Source organism: Vombatus ursinus, unplaced genomic scaffold (assembly GCF_900497805.2).
Source record: "Vombatus ursinus unplaced genomic scaffold, bare-nosed wombat genome assembly UNPS02000749.1, whole genome shotgun sequence".
In the NCBI taxonomy this organism is placed as follows: domain Eukaryota; kingdom Metazoa; phylum Chordata; class Mammalia; order Diprotodontia; family Vombatidae; genus Vombatus; species Vombatus ursinus.
In genome coordinates this window covers 13,285,449-13,307,344 of record NW_020940527.1, presented here as the reverse complement: position 1 = coordinate 13,307,344, position 21,896 = coordinate 13,285,449, and the positions used below count along the sequence as shown (strand labels likewise).

Sequence of the window (21,896 nt, the reverse complement as noted above, 5' to 3'; positions counted from 1 at the left end):
ATGTAAATAACTAGGTATACACAGTATACACACAAGAGATCTATCTATCTATCTATCTATCTATCTTTATGTCTATTACTAGACATAAAGACTAGATATTTATCTATCTATCTATCTATCTATATGTCTATTACTAGACATATCTACATATCTATTGATCTACCTATGTAGATACCTATCTAGGCATCAGTATCTAGATAGATGATGTAGATATAGATAGATAAATAGATAGATGGATGAATAGTAGATGGAAGGTGGTCTAAGAGAAAGGAACTAGTAGCTGGGGGTACTGGGAAAGACCTGCTGTAGAAGGTGGGATAGAGCTGTGTCTTGAGGAAAGCCAGGGAAACTAAGAGATGGAGGTAAGGGAGCAGAACATTCCAGGCATGGAGGGCAGCCAGTGCAAAGGCACAGAGAGAGGAGATGCATTGTCCTGTTCAAGGAATAGAAAGCAGACTGGCATAGCTAGATTGTTGAGGACATGAAGGGAATTAAGTCCACTTCACCAGAACCAAGTGTCTGGCTCATCTGCTTTCAGGGAAAAAAATCCCTCATTATTTTATATACTAATTATGTTCTGTTACTGGGCCTCCTTGTATTGACATAACTTTAATTTGAATTCACGGTGAAGCCTACAGAATACCTTTAAGTATGGAGACAACTTGGCACAATAGCCGCTGTGCTAAATCTGGCACTGAGAAGACATGGGTTTGAGTTCTGTCTCAGACACACTGGACCAGTCAGTTCTTCTCTCATTGCAACTGTCTGGTATTGTTTAGAAATTTCGGAGAAGGTGCTGACCTTCACTGGAAGGGGAAGTTCTCTCTACACCAGTGAAATCACATCTAGCTCCTATCCTCCTCCTTATCTCTAGCTTATGCTATTTACTAGTTATATGACTATGGTCAAGTGACTTAACCTTTAAAGAGCCTCCGTTTGAGCCTCAGTTTCCTCATTTATAAAATGGGACTAGTAACTGTTGTAATACCACACAGACTAGATAATATCTCTTTATAGCATGTATATGTATACACACGTGTACACACATGTGTATACTCACGCATGCACATATATACACACATATATACACATACACACATTGTCTATTCACTACTTACATCTACTGGTGAAGGAGAATATGTGATGTGAGTGCTGGAGATGCAGATTTTAATAAAATCCTCACATGAAAAATACCTTACAGATGTACACACTGTCCCCAAAGTAGAATTTGCTGGCTCCTTCTCTCTTCTCCTTTCTACCGATATCAGTGGTTGACTGAGCTATCAACCAGTGTCAGGTCAACCAGGGAAAGTTTCAGATGATTTTTCTTGGTTGTATTACCCTCGAGAGTTTGGTTGTGATTGAAAGTTCAGACAGTCAATAATATTGGTGGGAAGGGGCAGGGGAGGAGCAGCAAATTCTACATCAGGTAGACAGAAGATGACAGGAATGCTTGAAGATGTAAAACGAACGCTTGAACATCTTTGTTCTCTGATGAAGAAAACTGGCTTTGGGTCAAGTCGGCCATAACCAGAACTGCGGGAACAACATTAGACACTTCAGAATTGTTGGACTGTTGCTTAATGTCTCTATTGACTACTATTAAGGAAGTGAGGTTGGGGAGAGGAGAGAACACTCTTGAGGTGCTAACTACATCCTGGGTATACTTAAATGAGACAGCACCCCCAAATGCTCAACTATCACTATGATTGAGTACTATAAACAAGAGCATCATAGGAACATCTATTTAGAACTAAAAGTGACCTCAGAGACCACTGGACTCACTTTACAGATGAGGAAACTGAAGTATAGAGAGGATAATTGATTTGCCCAAAGTCACAACAGTTAGTATCTGAGGCAGGATTTGAACCCAGTTCTTTGCAACAGACCATCACAGAGCATAGATTTAGAGCTGGAAGAGACCTCGGAGGTCATTTAGTCAAACCTTCTCATTTTCACAGATGAGGAAATTGAGGCCCAAGAAGGCTAAAAGGCATGTTTGAAGTAAATATTTCTCTGTACTCTGCTAGTTCTTAGAAGCATTCTTTTATGACATGTCTCGGAGGAACATACTCTCAAAATTATTTAACCTTCCTGAAATGCCAAGCGGGCATGTTTTGCCAGACAGAACTGTCAACATGTTCTACCAAAAAAGTCAATCTATTTTGGTTTATTCAGAACTTATTCAAGAGTGACTTTTTGTCTTTGTCTTTGTCCTTATGGAAGACAGTTCCCTGAAGGGATTTTCCCTAGAAATGGTAAAAGGAGAGGAAAGTGAAAGAGTAACTCCAAAGCTCATTTTATTTCCTCATGAGCCAGTCTTACTGGAGCAGATGGCACATGGACTGTTGTTTATAACTGCTAATTGGCACACACCACTGGACATGGAGTCAGGAAGACCTAAAGCCACATCCAGCCTCAGACACTTTCTAGCTCTGTGACCCTGACCAAGTGCCTTAACTTCTGTCTGCCTCAGTTTCCTAAACTGTAAAATGGGGATAATTATAGCACCTACCTCCCAGGGGTGTTGGAGGATCAAATGAGATGATATTTGTAAAGTGCTTAGCACAGTGCCAGGCACATATGACGTACTTGTGATGAATGATTGTTTCTATCCTGTGACACCTGGGCAGCTCTGTGACTCTGTGTGTGTGTGTGTTTGTGTACTGTTGCACCCAGGTGCTAGAGTTTCTGTTTGATCATCATCTGGCATTGAGGATATTTCAGGAAATCTCTGGCTGTTGCAGTCAGGCAGAAAGCCATATTCTGCTGTTTTCCAGTGTGTTTGCTGCTTTAGGCCAGAGTTTTTTTTTTCTTTTTGTCACAGTCCTTTCTTTTCATGCATTGCAGCTTCTTCTGTTTCTATCCCATGGACTCCATCTTTTTTTATTTTTTAAGTATGGTTGATACCTTTTGTTGGTTTAGCGCCATCATTTCTAGAAACACTGCCATCCTTCAGGAATTGAACCCTCTCTTGTAACTGAGGAAAACAGTTAAGCAAAAATGCCTGACAGGGTGACCTTTTCTGCTGAGAGGATCAAAGACTTAGAGTTGGAAGGGGCCCAAAGGCCATCTAGCCCAACCCCCTCACTTTACAGTTGAGGAAATTGAGAACCAGAGAGGCAAGTAACTTGTCCAAGGTAATCCAGGGAGTAATTGTCAGAGAGGACATTTGTACCCATTTTTTTCTGACTCTAAAGCCAATTCTATTTCCACAGTACCATGCTAATTGAAAGCAAGGAGGTACAGTTCCATCTCATTATTTGTTCTCTAGAACCAAGGTGCACAGGCCTCCTCTGAGGAGGAGGCACAGGCCTGCTTTGCGTTCAGCTCTCCTGCGAAGCAAGTCCATTGGCAGTGAATTCCTGAGGAATGGGCTAGGCTTCCTCTGCTACCCTTATGCTAAGTCCTGCAGGGAAAGGCTCTGTTCATATCTGCATTATTGCTAGGCCCTTTGGAATGTGTGTCCATCATCCTCTCTGTCCACATACAAAATTCATGGCTGGTATTGAATGTCTGAAAAAGTTCTGGCTGTCAAGATTCACCTTGAGGAGCCCCAGAGGTATTTTCAGCCCAGTCACTTGGGAAGGGAGTGTCTCTTAGCTTTAATCTTGATTTACTCATATTCTTATAATTCTCAGGGCACCTTGGGTACTATGAAGTTGCTCACATTAGACTATTTCTCAGTGTACAGAACATAACAATAGCCAAGGAGGAATAAGCCTCTGGTTCTGAAATGGCATTTTTTGGTTGATTATATAGAATTCTAGCCATGACAGATGGAAATGTTTCATGGAATGAAGTGAGATTTCTCAGGGAGATTTGTGTCATTTTAGGATCGAATGACTAGTGGTCTTTTTAATGTCCCATGCTGAGATAATTTTCTCATCTCCCTACTTCCCCCACCTTTACTTCATAAGTAAGGAAGTTGAGACTTACTGGAAAGTACTGTCCCAAGGTTATACAGCTAGTCTGTGGCTGAGCTGGGATTGGAACCCAGGTACCCTGTCTCCCAACTCAGTGCTATTTCAGGAAGACCTGAATTCAAATCCAGCCTCAGACACTTAATAGCTATGTGACCTTGGGCAAAGCCACTTAACCTTGTTTGCCTCAGTTTCTTCATCTGTAAAATGAGCTGGAGAGGGAAACGCCAAACCAGTCTAGCATCTTTGCCAAGAAAACCCCAAATGGAGTCGTGGAGAGTCAGACATGACTAATTGACCAAATGACAACAATAACTAAAATTAGGGCTGCTAGATGGCACAGTGAATCAAGCACCAGCCCTGGAGTCAGGAGGCCCTGAGTTTGAATCTGCCCTCATATACTTACTAGCTGTGTGACCCTAAGCAAGTCACTTGACCCTGATTGCAGAAAAAAATGGCTTTTTGGGGCCCTTTTATCTAGCAAAACTGGACAGATTACATTTTCTATTCTGCAACTTTGACTCTTTCAAGCTCTTACCTGCCTTCTTTGGGGTTACAGGTAGGCAGGTGGTAGCCACCACCACCACCACCACCACCACCAGCAACAACAACAACAGTGCTAGAGCCTTCCTTCTGTTGATTATCTCCAATTTATCTTGTATATATCTTGATTGTACATAGTTGTTTGCTTGTTGTAGCCCTATTAAATTGTGAACTCCTTGACAGCAGGCCCTATCTTTCGCCTTTCCAGGCATCCTCAGTGCTTAGCACCATGCCTGGCACATAATAGGTGCTTAAAAATGTTTATTGACTGACTAGTTAGTGTTTTCAGTATTGCAAAGCATTTTACAAATAATTATCTCATTTTTATCTTCACCACAAGCCCAGGAAAAAGGTGATATTATTACCCCACATTGGTTACAAATTTCTTGGTTTGGGTTAGTTTTAGGTTGTGCTTGACCTTATCTTAGTTAAATGAGGCAGAGAGAAGATATTTCCCTGAAGGTATAAATGAGGAAAATATAAACTTAAAAAAAGATAGGAACTCTAGCCTGGGTTAGGAATTGAGCAAGGCCATCATATGTTCACCTGGGATGCAGGCCTCTGGCCAGCTCACCTGTGAAATGTGTATTATCTCTTATTTGCTTTTCTTCCCCTGCAGGCTTTGACTTCAAGACCTGCAATGTGCTAGTAGCCCTGGAACAACAATCTCCAGATATTGCCCAGTGTGTCCATTTAGACAGAAATGAAGAAGATGTCGGTGCTGGAGATCAGGTGACTAAGCATTGTTCACCTTAGCAACGCCATAATTCAGTTCCAGTTAATCAATTACTCTGTTCTTTCCAGGGAGGAAATGGTCTCCACTTTTAGAATATCTCAATCATTTGGATTGCTTACCTGTTGATATTATATGGTGTTTGTTTTTTCTTTGTTCTTATTTCTATCCAGTTACAAATTGTGGGGAAAGGCCAGTATGTTACAGGATCACCAACAACTTTTTCTTGCTCCTTATGCCTCCACCCCCAACTCCTCAAAGGAAGTTCTCTCATTGATTTCCAAGCTGCCTAGGGACTCAGGAAGAACCTTCGGGCTGTGTATAAGAAGATAAAACTCCTTCTCTTTTTCAGTTCTCATTATCCTCCCTCAAAGAAGGATTGATTTACTATGTGGTATTACAATTGGTTGGATGGCAAATGGTCTGATGGACAGAAAACTCTGAGAAAGTAATTATAAGTAATATAAAAGAAGCTTAATGAGTATTAAAAGGTCAGAATCACCACCAAAGTTTCATGTTATATATAGGTTTGATGATCATACATCAAACACAGGATATAGGGGGTGTGCTGAAACCAATACCTACTGGCTCCTGAGAACCAGTTGTTAAATTTTCAGTGTGAGCATTTATACCTTGGAAATGGCAAATGATACAAATCAGGACTTGATTTATTTTCTTGTTGATTGACTTAAGAAAGTGCTAGAGAAAATGTTAACAATGCAGATTAAACTAAAAATACGTCATGTATACTTCCCCCCACCCAGAGAGCTGGGTGTTAAATATTTACCAGCATACTTCTTATTAGAGAGGATGAGAAACTCATAAACTCATATGATATATGTGATCTCTATATAGAGAAGGCAGTGTGGTATAACAGGATGCTGTTGGAGTCAATGGAGACCTAAATTTGAATCCTGCCTTAGATATTTACCAGCTGGATGATCATGGGAAAGTCACTTAGCTTCTCTGAGACTCAGTTTCCTCCTCTGTAAAATGGGATAATAATAGGACATATATTATAGGGTTGTTGTGAAGTTCAAGTTAGACAACATATGTAAAATGCTTCCCCAACTTTAAATCACTACATAATTTTAAGCTTTTATTTAAATTTTTTTTTTTTAGTTTTTAGGCAATTGGGGTTAAGTGACTTGCCCAGGGTCATACAGCTAGTAAGTGTCAAGTGTTTGGTCTGAGGCCGGATTTGAACTCAGGTCCTCCTGACTTCAGGGCTGGTGCTTTATCCACTGCACCACCTAGCTGCCCCTTAAGCCTTTATTATTGTGAGAATTAGTATGGCACTGTGGATAGAAAGGTCAACTTGCAGGAAGACCTGGCTAGTCCTACCTATGTGACCCTGGACAAGACACTTAATTTCTCCAAACTATAAACAATTGTCTAAGACTCTAAGTTGAAGACAAGGTATCAACCTGCATTGGCAGAGGGAGTTTCCCCATCTGGTCATTTATCTTTCGTAGAATAGCTGAACAATGAGGTTTAACTTAGAGGAAACATTGTAGTCTGAAAGTAAATCATTCTGAATCAGAAATTAGATCAAATCCAAAATTATTATGTGTTTGACATAGTTTCTATGATAAATCTTCAGACTTACCATGAGGAAAACTAAACTATGGGGATTGTGGTAATTGATGCCTAATACAAGTCTAAGAACACCATTTGCCTTATCTGTAATTGTGGGAACCACTGGGAGACTGAGATGGAATGTTCGGGATGGTAGGAGAAGAACCAGAAGAAATCAATGCTAGGAAGATCTGGGAAGGAGAGATTCTTTAAAGGATGTGGTCAGCAGTACTAGATATTGCAGAGAACACAAGAAGCATGAGAACTGAGAAAAGGAAACTAGACAAAGTCAATAAATGATCTTTGATGACCTTTTAGAGAAGTTTTGATAAAATGGTGGGATGGCAAACCAGATTACAAAGGGTTGAGAGGTGATTGAGAGATGAGAAAGAGGAGGCAATGAGAATAAAAAGATTTTCCTTCAAGGAGTCTGGCTGCGAAAAAGAGGAGAGATAGATGTGTGAAGATCTATTTAAAAAATTATGATGAAGTAAAAAAAAGCAGTCCATGCACATTCTTCTTTTGGACTGAAATCTGGATGTTTAGTATATAATATATTTAGTTCTAAAAGCATAAATGAGAAGAGATGGAGATGTAATGTCACAGAAAAATACTGTAGATAAAACTGCTTCCTAACTGGTAGTGAGTCTGACTTGGAAAGTTTAAATTGAAATTGAATGCAGTTGAGTAGCTTCCAAGTGTAAGGATGCTCAACAGGGCTCATAACTAATCCATGTCTATTTACTATGTTTCAAATTGATCAATTTCTCATTCTCCTCATGGATAATGAACACTGATGTCCAAGATAAAAAATCCTTCTGTAATTTTATTAGAAAACTAAATGAGCATTTCTCAAGTCTAATGGAATTTCAGAATCTGCAGAGGTCAGCTTTGAGAGTTAAATTACAAGTTCAAGGAGTTCAAATGTTGAGGCATGCATTTTTTTTGCCTTCAACTACACTGGTGTGTTTGTAAATGACTCCAAGTTTAAATTTTGTTGATTTGAAATTGAATGGACTCCTGTTTTTGAAATGACCGAACCCCTTTTTTAATAAGCACATGTCTGTTAAGACAACAAATATTTTCTTTTTCTTTCATCTTTTTCAACCACATTTTACATTTAAGTGAACTTAATGCCTCCCTGAGAGTATGCCCTTCTTTGTCACTTACCTTGAGAATGGGAATATTTTGGCAGGACTTGTTAAGGAACCTGAGAGGAGTTAGCAGCTGAAACAAGGAGTCATAGACAATTAACACCAAGGGCATAGCAACATATAGTTGGGACACTAAACTGTTCTTTCTCCTCTCCCTTTCCTCTTTCCTTCTTCATGTAGGGTTTGATGTTTGGCTATGCCACAGATGAGACAGAAGAATGTATGCCTCTCACCATTATACTTGCTCATAAGCTCAATGCCCGGATGGCAGATCTGAGGCGCATGGGGGCTCTCCCCTGGCTAAGACCTGACTCTAAAACTCAGGTAAGTCTTCCTTTGGTTCTCTATAGAGGGCCACTGAACAAAAATTTCATCAACCTCAAACTCTTCTTATATTTTGTTCCTTGACATGTCAAAATCATATACTCAGAGACACAAAGATCAATTTTTAATCTCTTTTCATTATGAAATTAACAATTATCCCCAAACACAAGCATTTCAGTATACAAAGAACAGAAGAAAGCTGGACCCAGTAGATTGGGGGCAGTCTTTTTTGCACTCTTGAGATGGGGTGGCAGTGGTAAATGAGGTATCAGAGCCCTTGTGATGGAGTTGTACTAGGCCATCCTAGCCTGGATGAGAATGAAGAGAAAGAGCAGTAGAATGGTGAAGCACTCTCCAGAAGATCTTCAAAGATGGTCAGTTCTACTACTACTACTACTACTACTACTACTACTACTACTACTACTACTGCTGCTGCTGCTGCTGCTGCTGCTGCTGCTGCTACTACTACTACTACTATTACTACTACTACTAGCTAGCTAGCTAGCTAGCTAGTAAACATTTATGTAGAGTCTTCAAAGTACTTTACCTATGTTATTTTACTTGATCCTCACAACAACCCTGAAAGATAGTTACTATTATTATGCCTATTTTATAGATGAGGTTGTGGGAGGTTAAGTGATATACTTAGGGTTGCAGAGCTAGAAAGTTTATGAGAAAAGGTTTGAATTTAGGTCTACCTGATGCAAAATCCTGAGTAATATCCACCACACCACCTTGCTGCCAGACTAGGCAATCACTAGGGGGAGGAGGATGGAGCAGGGAGAGGTGAGCCTTAAGAAGGGTAGGATCCACATTTTACAGATGAGTTGGGGGACAGGCAACATGCAGGTATAGGTAGAGGCCAGTCTGCCTCTATGTGTGTGTGGTTGCATTGGGCAACTCCCAGGATGAGCTTCCGGGAGTCAGGGCAGGAGAGGGTTAGGGATCCCTCATTGAAGGATCTTCATTGTAGAAGGTGGATACTAGGACAGAAGTGGCTTGCTGCTGTTATAGTGGCACTGGACACCTCCAAAGGAGATTGAAGGCACGGAAATAATTAGGAGTATGGTAGTGGGAAGGAATCCCAACAGTGTCTCATGGGCCAACATTGGCAGAGGACCTTAGTGCTTAAGATAACTGATTGAGCAATCATTGTTGCTCCCTTGTTCCAAGATGTTGGTGCCAGAGACTTCTGAATCACTAATTCCAGTTTTTTTCCATCCTTATTCTCCTTGACTTTTCTGTATGATACACTACTGACCGCTTCTTTCTTAGAACTTTCTTTCTTTGGCCTCCATGACACTATTTTATCATTTTCTATTCTCTGACCACTCTTTCTGTCTCCTTCTTTGGTTTTCTTTCTTCCTTCAGAGCTATAGTTAATCTCTGTATTTTTTTTTGTTACATCCAAAATTTTGGAGTCATCTTGGATATCATTTTCTTCTTCCTCCTGATATTGTTAGTCATTAAAATGGGCAATTTTCCCTTTGAAATGAGTCTCCAATTCATCCCTTTATTTTTCTATTGCCATTATTAAGATCTAAACCTTTACCACCAGACTCATATCAATACAACTCAATATAACTAGTCTTCCTAGAATGATCTCATCTTCTGCCAGGCAGTTAGGTGGTCCAATGAGAAAGACCTGAGCTTGAATCCTGCCTCTGCCACTTACTAGCTGTGTGACCCTGGGAAAGTCACTTAAACCATTTCTGTCTCACTTTCCTCATCTGTGAAATAGGGAGTTGGACTTGTTGGTCTCTAAGGTCACTTCTAGTTTTAAGTCAATGATCCTATGATTCCCTCAATCCATTCTGCACCCAGCCACCAGATTAGATTCCTTAAAGTATGACTTTCCTAGTTTCATATCTCTGCTCAAAAATTGTTTCTCGTTAAATAAAGTCCACATGATTTAGTAAGACAATCAAGTTCTTAGGCAATGAATCCTAATACGTCTTCTGAATATGATGATCTACTCTTCTGTATGATCCCTCCCCACTCTATCTCCTGAACATTCTTTCTGTTCAAACCATTCTCCCTTCCTGAAACACCTTCCCATTCTCACCCATCTTTCGGAGTTTAAGTCCTCATTTCTTGGTGAAGCCTCCTCTGACCTGACCATTCCAGGGTAACCTTTGCATCCTTTGATCTGCTACCCCTAACTCTTTGTCATGCAAATGGTTCATCCATGTGTTGCTTTCCAGTTTAGGTATTTTTATATACAATTAAAAAAATTCACCAACTAGATTGAAAGCTTTTTGAGGGCAGGGATCATCTTAAATTTCTTTTTATCATCTATAGCACTTGACACAAAGTTTTGCGTATTGCACCACTCAATTAACACTTTGGATTTGATTTTATGGCCCAGCAGCAGGAGCTTAGCTACTTTGCCTCTGGGCAGAGTTTTGAATGTGAAATTTTCAATTTATTGAACATCAGTGTACATGCTGCTTAAAAAAACAAAACAAAACAAAACAAAACGGGTAGAATGCTGTCTTCTGGTTTCTTTAGTCTTATGCACAAAATCTCAGCTAGAGATTGCATCAGCAGTGGAGATTTTCTTTTTAAAATGCCATTCTCAAGATCCTTCCCTTTGGGAATGTAACATGTTGGTAGAGATTGGGATAAGACGTTACATTTTTTTTTATTTTACCAAGTAAAATCAACAAACATGTTGTCTGTTCTTACCTGTATGTACAGATATTAAAATAGAATGGGATTCACAGAAAAGGAAATCCTGGAATTGAGCTGTAAGGAAATAAGATGAAGCACCTGAGTTTTCCTTTTTCTTGAGTGATCGATGGAAAATGAAATATATACTTGTAGTGTGTTTAATAGGAGGAGATTATCCATTTTACTTGGGTAAGAAAACAAATTACCTCCTTTGCTCCTGTGCTGAGAAATGGAATGCTTCTGGATCTGGGAAGGAGAGAGAGGGCAAACATTGATCCAAGGCCAAGTTCCTTCTGGATTTACACTTTCCTGAGGACATGAAGGATCCACATACACATTTTTTTTGACCAAGTCTTGCAAGGCTTCCTTGCTTTCTCAGTCAATTGCAACATGACTGCATTATCATTCAATATTTGTACTAGCATGGGTTGTTCCAAAGATTCCTAAAAAGGGATTTGTATGTCCCAGGCTTTTCTCCATCTAGAGATTAGACATTTGACAGTGGGAGCTTCTCTACTAATATTCCAGGTAACTCTCTGACCTCTCTTTCTTTGGTCCCATTCCCAAGGAGTTTCCATTTTCAATCAAGAATTTTTTTAGTAGTACCGATCTTAAGTTAAGAAGACAAGGCTCTGGGGCAGCTAGGTGGTGCAGTGGATAGCACTCTGGACTTGGAGTCAGGAGGACCTGCATTCAAATCCAGCCTCAGACACTTGACACTTACTAGCTGTGTGACCCTGGGCAAGTCACTTACCTGGATTGCCCCACCAAAAAGCAAAGCAAAAAAAAAAAAAGACAAGATTCAAATCCTATCTCTAACAACACCTGCTATCTGTGTGATCTAGGGTAAGTGTCTTAACTTCCCTGAGCCTCAGTTTCCTCATCTGTAAAATGTTTTGATGGCCTCTGTGGTTCCTTCCAGCTCCAGATCTATGATCTTATAAGTCCTTTCTGAACAACATTGTGCTATTTATTATTGATGATCAGATGACAGCAGGAATGACTAAGAGTGTTGTTGTTGTTTTTTTTAAGAGTGTTGTTTTTTAATTGTTATTTAATCACTAAGAGTGATTCTTTATGACCCCATTTGGGATTTTCTTGGCAAAGATATTGGAATGCTTTGCCATTTCCTTCTCCAGCTCATTTTATAGATTAGGAAACTGAGGCAAACAGGGTTAAGTGACTAGCCCAGGGTCACACAGCTAGTAACTGTCTAAGGCTGGAATTGAGCTCAGGAAGAGGAGTCTTCCTGATTCCAAGCCCAGTGCTCTATCCACTGCCCACCTAACTGCTCTATAACTAAGAGCATGTATGTTTTTTTTTTCACCTGGCTAGTGTAGCATTTGTATTATTCTTCATAATGATAGATATTAATTATCCTTGTTTCCCTCTTCCCTCCTATCCCTACTTACTTCAAAGGTCTACCATGAAGATCCATTGGGCTCTGGGCTGTAGCACTGCAACTAGGCTATTTCTCTTATGATCAAAGAGAAATAGATTTTTTTTTGGCAATACTCTGATTTTTCCAGAACACATTTCTTGTGGTTTAAAGCTAGTAGCCACATTTCTTTATCTATCTATGAAATGGCCACAAAATAAGGATTTGAGAGAATGCTGAGACTGTAAAGGACGTGCCAAAGTCCTCTTAGAAGCAAAGATCTAGATTTGGAAGTGACTTCAGGTAATATTTGGTCCAATCCCCTCATTTTAGAGGAGGTTGATTAAGTCACAGAGGAGTGAAGTCGCTTGCCCAAGGTCACAGAGCTAGTAAGCATCAGAAATGGGATTTGAACCCAGGTCCTCTGACTTTAGAACCAGTCTTCTTTGTATCAAGTCTACTCATACATGGTGAGTTTCAAGCATGATTCTGCCTGAAGGCTGAAACACAAACTTCTCAAACTCTTTTTTCTAAGCCCTAGGATTTGGGGATCATGCTCTTGGCATGCAGGAATTCAAGAGATCATGTAATCACATACTCAAATACCTTGGAGCCCATGCAGCTCAGCCTCCTTATTTTACAGATGAGGAGGCAGGCCCAGAGTGCTGAAGGGACTTCCCCAACATCACACAAGTAGCAAGTTGCCAGGCCAGCTTTCCAATCCAGGCCCTCTGCCTCCAAATCTAGCACTCTTTCAGTGTATTCATACTTCTAAATAGACCAACGTTGGGGGTGGGGTTGGGTTGGGTGGGGAAGCTCCCAACACCTGGGAAACTTTTTAGTCATATTTTCTTTGTGAGTTAGGAAGTCTTCATTGAAGTCAACCACTTCCATTTTTGACTCAGATCTGGTACCACCTCCTCCAGGAAGCCCCCTTGGCCAGTCCAGCCCTTCTAGATCTCCTTTCCATAAGATTTAGCATTTAGTTGTATCCTGTTGTTTTAGGAACATATATCTTGCCTCTCCAGCTTTTTGAGGGCAGGGGTCATTTTATACTTTTGTTTCCTTTCCAGTGTCTAGTATGGGACTGAACCCATACTGAGTGCTCATACCTACTGTTTGGTTGATTGATATGTTAGATGCCCTGGGCAGACTGTGTTACAAATCCCTCTTCCAATAAGTTGTTTGCATGGATACCTCTATAGATGAAATAGGGTGGGATGGAGGTTAACTGTTGAATATCTCCAATTAAAGTGTAGACATCAGCAGTAGGTGAGAGAGACTTCCTTTTTGGTAATGGAGACTTCTGAAATAATATTATGCTTTGATGAAAAACTGACCCTGATCATAAACATGACTGTACTTTTAGATGATTGAAGGGTGGGATAGAGCATTCTCCCTGAATCCATGCCACTGCTTGATCCCTGAGGGAAGATATGTTTATTACTACAGCTGACGAAGGTCTACGCCTAGGTGCTGCTAGTGTGGAATATGCATGTTCTATTATCAGAGGTTTTTTCTTGTACTTGATACCCATCTACCAGGAAGCCTTATTCCTCGAGATCCTTACCCACTAGACAGTCTTAGACTTTGTCTCCCTCTTATTCTGTAACCAAGATGCTCAGATGATGGAGATTCAGAATCTATTTTTTTTCCTGTGCCTTTGCCCCTTCACCATGACTGGCCCAGATTTCCACCCATTCACACCTGCCATATAGTCATGCCCACTCATTGTGCATGACCCAGAATGCTTGGTAAATTCAGAATATTTGAACTTGAGTATCAGGGAACAGCTAAGCATTCTGTTGAAGATATTCTCAGTTAAGATAGCTGAATATAGGTATGGCAGAGGGAGCCTCAGTCCTTGGCTATGAAGGGTACATGGGTTACTTCAGCTATTAGAGAGTTGGGGCTAGTATTTAACCTATTAAATGCAATTTTCCATCTTACTTAGGACACAACAGCAAAAAGCCTTAGACTGAAAGGAATGCCATAGAAGCCTAACAGAATGGGAGGAAAAAAACTACCTGGTTTAATAATAATAATAGGGGGCAGTTAGGTAAATAGAGTGGAAAGAGTTCTGGGCCTAGAGTTAGGAACTCATCTTCCCAAGTTCAAATCTGACTTCAGACACTTACTAGCTGTGTGACTCTGAGCAAGTCCCTTAACCTTATTTGCTTTAGTTTCCTCATCTGTAAAATGATCTGGGTAAGGAAATGGCAAACCATTCCAGTATCTGTACCAAGAAAATGTTAGAAGGGGCCACCAAGAGTCAGACGCAACTGAAATGATTGAACAATGACAAGTCAATAATAATAATAATTCAAGTTATTTATGTGAATTATTTGCCATTTATGGCTAATTACATGTAACTCCATAGCAATTATTTGTCATTAAATATTTATCAAACGCATTTGTCTATTATGTCATATCCTTATATGTGCTGCTGCATTATAAGAAGAGTGTCACAGAACCTTGTATTTAGTGAGTGCTAGCTAAATGTTTGTTGAATTAAATGGAATTTATTTAGGGTGGTCACTTCTTTCAATTATACAGATTAGAACTCATCTATATCTTAGTGAATCAGTAGACTCTTGTGACTTGCTGTGGACAGAAACATCTGACACTTTGGGGTCACCCTTCTCCTTACTAGCTGTGTGACCCTAGACAAATCACTTCACTTCCTGCTTGCCTCATTTTTTTCATCTGTAAAATGGGGATAATAATAGCTCTTACCTCCAGGATTGTTCTGTAGATAAAATAGTAGCATTTGTTAAGTGCCTTGTAAACCTTAAAGTGTCATATAAATGTAAACAATTTTATTATTATTGGTAGTGGTGATATTATTTTAAATTTAGCCAGGCTGACTCTTGGACGACAGAAATGTGGTATGATCTTCTATTTTTTTTTTTCTAATTTGGTAGGACCTGACAGAGCCTGTCCTTTTCTTGTATAGCCTTTGAGAATACTGGGTTACCTTCTTGCTGTAAGGAGACAGGAGAGAATAAGATCTTGTGTACTTAACCTTTATAATCTGTCACCCATTTTGTACCAATATGGTACAACTGTTCACAACATGGAAGGAACACAGATGACAATCACCTTGTTCTTCTTCCATGCAGGTCACTGTCCAGTACATCCAGGACAATGGGGCTGTCATTCCCGTGCGTATTCACACCATTGTGATCTCGGTGCAGCACAATGAGGACATCACTCTAGAGGACATGCGCCAGGCTCTAAAGGACCAAGTGATCCGAGCTGTGGTGCCTTCCAAGTATCTGGATGAAAGGACAATCTACCACCTGCAGCCCAGTGGGCGTTTTGTCATTGGTGGGCCACAGGTACCTTACTTATCTTTACATGCTAGCATCCAAGTCGAGCAGTCATTTGCCTTGTTGATTCTATTCCATACCACAGATTGAACATTTGTTCTATCTACCTATCTATCTATCTATCATCTATCTGTCTATCTATCTGTCTGTCTGTCTGTCCATCTATCTATATATCTATCTATCTGTCATTAAAAGAGGTGATCTTTAAGTGTTTTGTAAACCTTAAATATTTTATTATTATCATCTATTTTCCATGAATGAAAATCTATTCACTCTCTCTCTCACATTCACCCTTTGTTAGAAAAAAAAAGAGAAAAACAACCCTTCTCTTTTTGAAACAAATACGCATAGTCGAGAAAAATAAATAACTGCCTTGGCTATATTAAAAATATGCATCAATCTGCACCTTGTCAACCACTTCTCTGTTAGGAGGTAGGTAGCGTGCTTCATTACGGTTGGCATTTTTTAGCTCCATACCCACATGCATGGTCAGGGAGGCAGAGGAGTTGATTTGAGGTGGCACTGTGAGGTCTGCCGCTCGCTGAAGTTGGGAAATTATCTTTATCTCTACTTTCCACAATCTCAGGAACAAGTCTAACACTTCTTCCACATAACAGGCCTTCAAATACTTGAAGGCAGCTATCATGTCCCCCCACTTCTCTTCTCCAAGCCAAAACATTCCCAGTTCTTTCAATATCCTGGCTCCATTGTTTATGGATATGTGATTAAATTATTTAATCCCTCTAAGTTTTAGTTTCTCATCTACTGAAAAAAAGGGATATTCTACTTTCCTTCCCATGGGAAAATACTTTGTTAAGTATTAAAGGGCTATATGCATTTAATAATAATAATAACAGCTAACATTTATATAGAGCTTTAAGGTTTACAATGCGCTTTACAAAAGTTATCTTATTTGATCTTTACAACAACATTGGGACGTAGGTGCTATTATTTTCCCCATTTTACAGACAAGGAAACTGAGGTACAGAGAGCCTGAGTCTTGTCCAGGCTCACACTGCTAATAAGTGTCTGAGGCTAGATTAGGATTCAGGCCTTCCTTACTCCAAGTCCAGCACTCTATCCACTGTGCTGTCTAGCTGGCTGCCTCCATCACTGTCATATATATTATTCTTGCACCATCCTATCCTAGGCAGAGGATCCTGGGTCTTATTTCTCATTGTTCTTGCTAAGAGGTTAACTGGAAACTAGGATATTAGCTGATTCAGTTTTAAGCAGAGGTACCTGCTCACCCTCCATATTATTTGCAAGAGTCTTAAAGATTCAAAGAAAAGAATGAAGGTAAAAAGGTAAACAGCAATTAATAGCACTGGTGTCCTGGAGCAGGTGACCTTGCCTGGTGCCACTTTGATTTGTACCACATCTATTAGCTCCTGTTCTGCATACTTGTGTGGCTGGTGTTAACCCGACTTAGGAGGCCTGAAGTCAGTGCAATCAGTAGAGACCCCTGGAGAGTTGTCCTAAACACCACTGACCCAATATCACCATCTAGTGGAGAATTCTCGGCACTAACAGTTTCTTTGTAGGTCTGGTTTTCTCTTTGAGAATTATTTCATTAGTCATCATCTGGTCTCCCCCTGCTCCCTTCCCCCCACCCCAACCTTTCACTTTACAGATGAAGAAACTGAGGTCCGAAGGGGAGATGTGACTTTACTAAGATCAATAGAGGCAGTTGCTTTCCTGAGTTCTGACCTATCAGTGGTGGCCACAGTGTAGGAAAATGGAACTTTGCCCAAAGTATTCTTGTGAGCTCCTTGAGGGCAGGAACTGACTGTCTTTGGCTTCTTTTTGCATCCTTGGAGCTTAGCACCGTGCCTGGCACATAGTAGATACTCAATAGATATCGATTGTTGGTTATTTCTCAATCTGAAACTGATCATATGACCCTTATTCTTGCCTCCCTGCAGGGGGATGCAGGAGTCACTGGCCGGAAGATCATTGTGGACACTTATGGAGGCTGGGGGGCTCATGGAGGAGGAGCCTTCTCTGGGAAGGACTATACCAAAGTGGACCGCTCTGCAGCCTACGCAGCCCGTTGGGTGGCAAAGTCACTAGTGAAAGCCAAACTGTGTCGGAGAGTTCTGGTGCAAGTATGTGGGCACTTTCTCCTTCCTCTCCACCCTCTCCCTCCAAATGCCTTTTCTATTTCAGGGGCCAGTTCCTGATTAAAATCTGTGATTTCGGGGATGCTAAAGGCTAAGGTTGTTTTCCGTCAGTCAGTCTTTCATCTGCAGAGTTCCATCTCAACCCATGCTGTCCTTTCCCCTTGTATATTGCTCTTAGGATGAAGAGAGAAGACTGAAAAAAGACCTTATTTCAGCCTTAAGGATCTCAAACCCAGCAGTATTTGTGGTAGAGTGGTTAGCCTTAAGGTAGTATAATAGATGCTTTAGATTGCTCGATTTTATAAAGACCTGGATTATGATGAGGAATGATGAGGAATGGGAAGAGGTAAAACTAGGGTGGGACAATGGGTGATTTGTCTAAGGGTGTCAAAATTTGGAGGTTCTGATAGAACTTACATGCTATCAGAACACAACAAATGAAATTAGCACCTATCTAGTATCACTAGTTAAAATAGGAAGCTAAATGATGGCTCACTTCCTTATCTTGGTCTCCCTTGCAAAAGCCTATTTCTGCCCATATGGGCAGTGGCTTAGAGTCTATTTTCCTCTGGTCCTGAGGTATATCCATGATATGTCTCTTCTACCTTCATCTCAATTGAATTTGTTTTTTAAAAAAAATTATATAAGGGCATCTTTTATGCTGCTTACCCTAGCTGCCAGAACTGCTAACTGTGGCTTTGAGGATGGTAGAGACTTCTAGCTGATCTGTCTTTTGTGCCTTATCTCCTTATGAAGGTTTCTTATGCAATTGGTGTGGCTGAGCCTCTCTCAATTTCCCTGTTCACCTATGGGACCTCCCAAAAGACAGAAAAAGAGCTGTTAGATGTGGTGAATAAGAATTTTGATCTTCGTCCTGGAGTCATTGTCAGGTAATGACCTAGTAGTTTCAGAGTTCCCATGAGTGGGCACACATGCGCGCGCGCACACACACACACACACACACACACACACACACACACTGTTTTTTTGTTTTTGTTTTTGGTGAGGCTATCGGGGTTGTGACTTGCCCAGGGTCACATAGTTAGTAAGTGTCAAGTGTCTGAGGTCAGATCTGAACTCAGGTCCTCCTGACTCCAAGTCCGGAGCTCTATCTATCCACTGTGCCACCTAGCTGCCCCCACAGACACATTTTTTAAAGAAGTAATAATCATTTTCCCCTTTCCAGTTTACTTTTATTGTCCCCCTCCACTCCTCATTTACTAAAGAGGAAACAAGACAGATGATTTTCTTCCTTCCGGAATTATGGTTTTTGGAGGAAGAAGGAAAATGGAAAGGCCATGAAGGAATCTCGTGATTCTAACAGGTAGAGCTGAGCAGGAAGGGCATTCTGGGCAAGTGGGAACATCTAGGGCTAGGCATGTCCTTGTGTCCTCACATGTGGAAAATCAAGAAACCCCCAAGTGTGTGTGGATAGGATTAATGTGCAGTCAGCCTAGCAAAGTAGACTGGATTCAGGTTGTGAAAGATTTTTGCGAGCTGAGGAAGCTTGTAGCTTTTTCCAAAGGTAATAGGGAACCATTGAAAATTCTTGAGCAGGGGGTGACATGGCCATAAAAGATGGCAGAGCATGGCATAGGGAATAATAATATCAACAACTTTTTCATTGTGGTAGCATACCTAAGTCTTCTAACAAAGAGTTTTCATGACACCCCAAACCTCAAACTTTATAAAATAATAATAATAATAACAATAATGTATTTTATAGTGTTTTGTAGTTTGCTTTACCTGTGTTAACTCATTTGATCCCCACAATCATGATGTGAGGCAGTTACTATTACTCTCCCCAACCAATATACAGAATGAGAGTATTCCTTACTTGGTTCTCATGTTTACATTGCATGTGACTCATGGAATGAAATTCTAGAGTAACAGAACATTTTCTTTCCTTTTGCTGAATTCTTAGGGACCTTGATTTGAAGAAACCAATTTATCAGAAGACAGCATGCTATGGCCATTTTGGAAGAAACGAATTTCCCTGGGAAGTTCCCAGGGAGCTTGTATTTTAATGTTGTCAGGAACCAGGCAGTCTCTTGAAGAGAGCACAATAGGATTCCACGTTGCAAGATGGCCCCGGATTTCCACTCCCTTTGACCTCTATATGCAGATCAGAGAGCTACACCATACCGACAGTCTACTTATTATCTCTATTGGATCTGGTTCTGTTCTTCGCCACTGTCCCGAGTTAGTGGCAAAGCCAACCTATCCTTAGCATGTTGCCATCAATAGAAAGCCTGGTAGAATTCATCTTTCTAGTATTGCTAGGTCAGACCTGTTTGTAAAGATGATAATGATTTTCCTTCAACTGTTGATTCTGACCTAGGACAATTTGATTGATTTTAAAGGAAAGGCATATATCCAGACTGTATACATATGCCCATTGCCAATCCCTTTATCACTAGGTGGCAATGGTGGTAGTGGTATTTGGAATTGGTCCAGATATATTTTTCTTACAATGACATCTTGGGTTCTTTGTAGATCAGTCTCCCTTACTTGCCATATATCAAACACAAGAATTTCCCAAATGGGTCAATATCCCAAAGATTTGGCCTTATATTTGGGAGATAATCCCTACACCAGGGGGTCTTACCTGGGGGCCCCAAGGGAATTCATGAATAGATTTCCCAAAAAGCCCTACATCTTTATTTTCACAAACCTCTAACTGAAATATATACCATTTCCTATAATGATTTAAAGACATTATTCTGAGAAGGAGTCACTAGACTTCATTCACCAGGAACTGCCCAAGGGACAGTTAAGAACACCTGAACTACACCGAAAAGTTCTTATCTAGGGAGGATGTGTGATGCAAAGAAGAGATACTTGGATTTGGAGTTAGAAGTCCTGACTTGGTCATTTAGTATCTCTATTACCTCTGGCAAAGCTCTTAAGTCCTGTGGGCCTCAGCTCCCTCAACTTCCAGTTCTAAATCTATTATCATAGGAGCTCAGGTACCATGTCAAATCCAGTTCAGGGTCATGCTTCTGAAGTCTCAGGCCCCTTCCTGTTCAGCCCTCTCTTGGTGCTCTGGACCAGGTTTCTGTCAAGAAGCAGGCCTCATAGAAAAAGCAGGTTTGAATGGTACCGTAGCCCAGTGCCTTGCACATAGTAGGAGCTTAACAAGTGTTTATTGAATTGACTGGGAAGGGGGACTTCCTTGAAATATGTCCATATCTGTCTGGAGAGAGGACCGGTGCTTCTGTGGCTAATTGATAATCAATGATCCTCATGATTCAGTGTATAAAAGGAGGCAAGGCCAGGAAGAGAAGGTAAAGAAGTATTTATTTCTGTCTCAGAATATTTCACACAAATTATACAATGTGTTATCTAGCAAGAATATCCCGGAGGTGGCTCTTGGAGGGAGAGTGGAGAATAAGAATCGGTGAAAAACTAGAAAGACTAAAGCATAGACTAAAAAACTAGGAGGAAACCTTGCTAATCAAGAAATCCAGAGGCAGCTAGGTGGTGCAGTGGATAGAGCACCGGCCCTGGATTCAGAAAGACCTGAGTTCAAATGCAGCCTCAGGCACACAACACTTACTAGCTGTATGACCTTGGGTAAGTCACTTAACCCCCATTGCCTAGTCAAAAAACAAACAAACAAACAAAAAAAAAACCCAACAACAACAAGAAATCTACCAGATCAGGAGTCTGTGTCACTCGAGGGCCAGCTCTGGGGCCCAATTTCCATACAGCTGCTGCTGCTGTTGTTAGGAAGATGAATCCTGAAAACTCATTTTGAAGAGACTTACGTTCCTTGAAGAGGAAATAGCAATGAAGCAAGTTCTTTACTAGAAAAATCACATTTATTAGGCACCTAAGTGTTTTTCATGTGAAGGCCTGCCAAACCCCAAACTGTGATTGTACTTTCATCTTCTCGCCTGCTACTTTCTAAAGACACATTGGAGAAATGATAGTTTTTAATTAAATGCATCTACAGGTTACCATGAAACCATGGCTAATAGGCAGGCCAATTGTAAAGGTCACGCTGATTTTTGAATGTATAACACTAAGCTACATAAAGTAACAGATGTAATATACCTCAGCTTCTACTCCCTCCTTTTTCTACCCAAAATGAATGTGAAAATCAACTCAGACACTGAAGAAAGTTCTGATT

General features: G+C 40.5%; 1 protein-coding gene across 1 annotated transcript in view; it reads left to right on the top strand.

Moving 5' to 3' along the window:
• The window catches only part of MAT1A (methionine adenosyltransferase 1A), a 37,727-nt gene extending 16,423 nt beyond the window's left edge, over window positions 1-21,304 (top strand). Inside the window, exons 4-9 of the mRNA XM_027857768.1 lie at window positions 5,086-5,198; window positions 8,112-8,255; window positions 15,429-15,647; window positions 17,564-17,746; window positions 18,518-18,651; window positions 19,686-21,304. Coding sequence (XP_027713569.1) covers window positions 5,086-5,198; window positions 8,112-8,255; window positions 15,429-15,647; window positions 17,564-17,746; window positions 18,518-18,651; window positions 19,686-19,788 — 896 coding nt within the window. The 3' untranslated portion in view covers window positions 19,789-21,304. The remainder of the gene's footprint in view (window positions 1-5,085; window positions 5,199-8,111; window positions 8,256-15,428; window positions 15,648-17,563; window positions 17,747-18,517; window positions 18,652-19,685) is intronic.
• The last annotated feature ends 592 nt before the right edge of the window (window positions 21,305-21,896 follow it).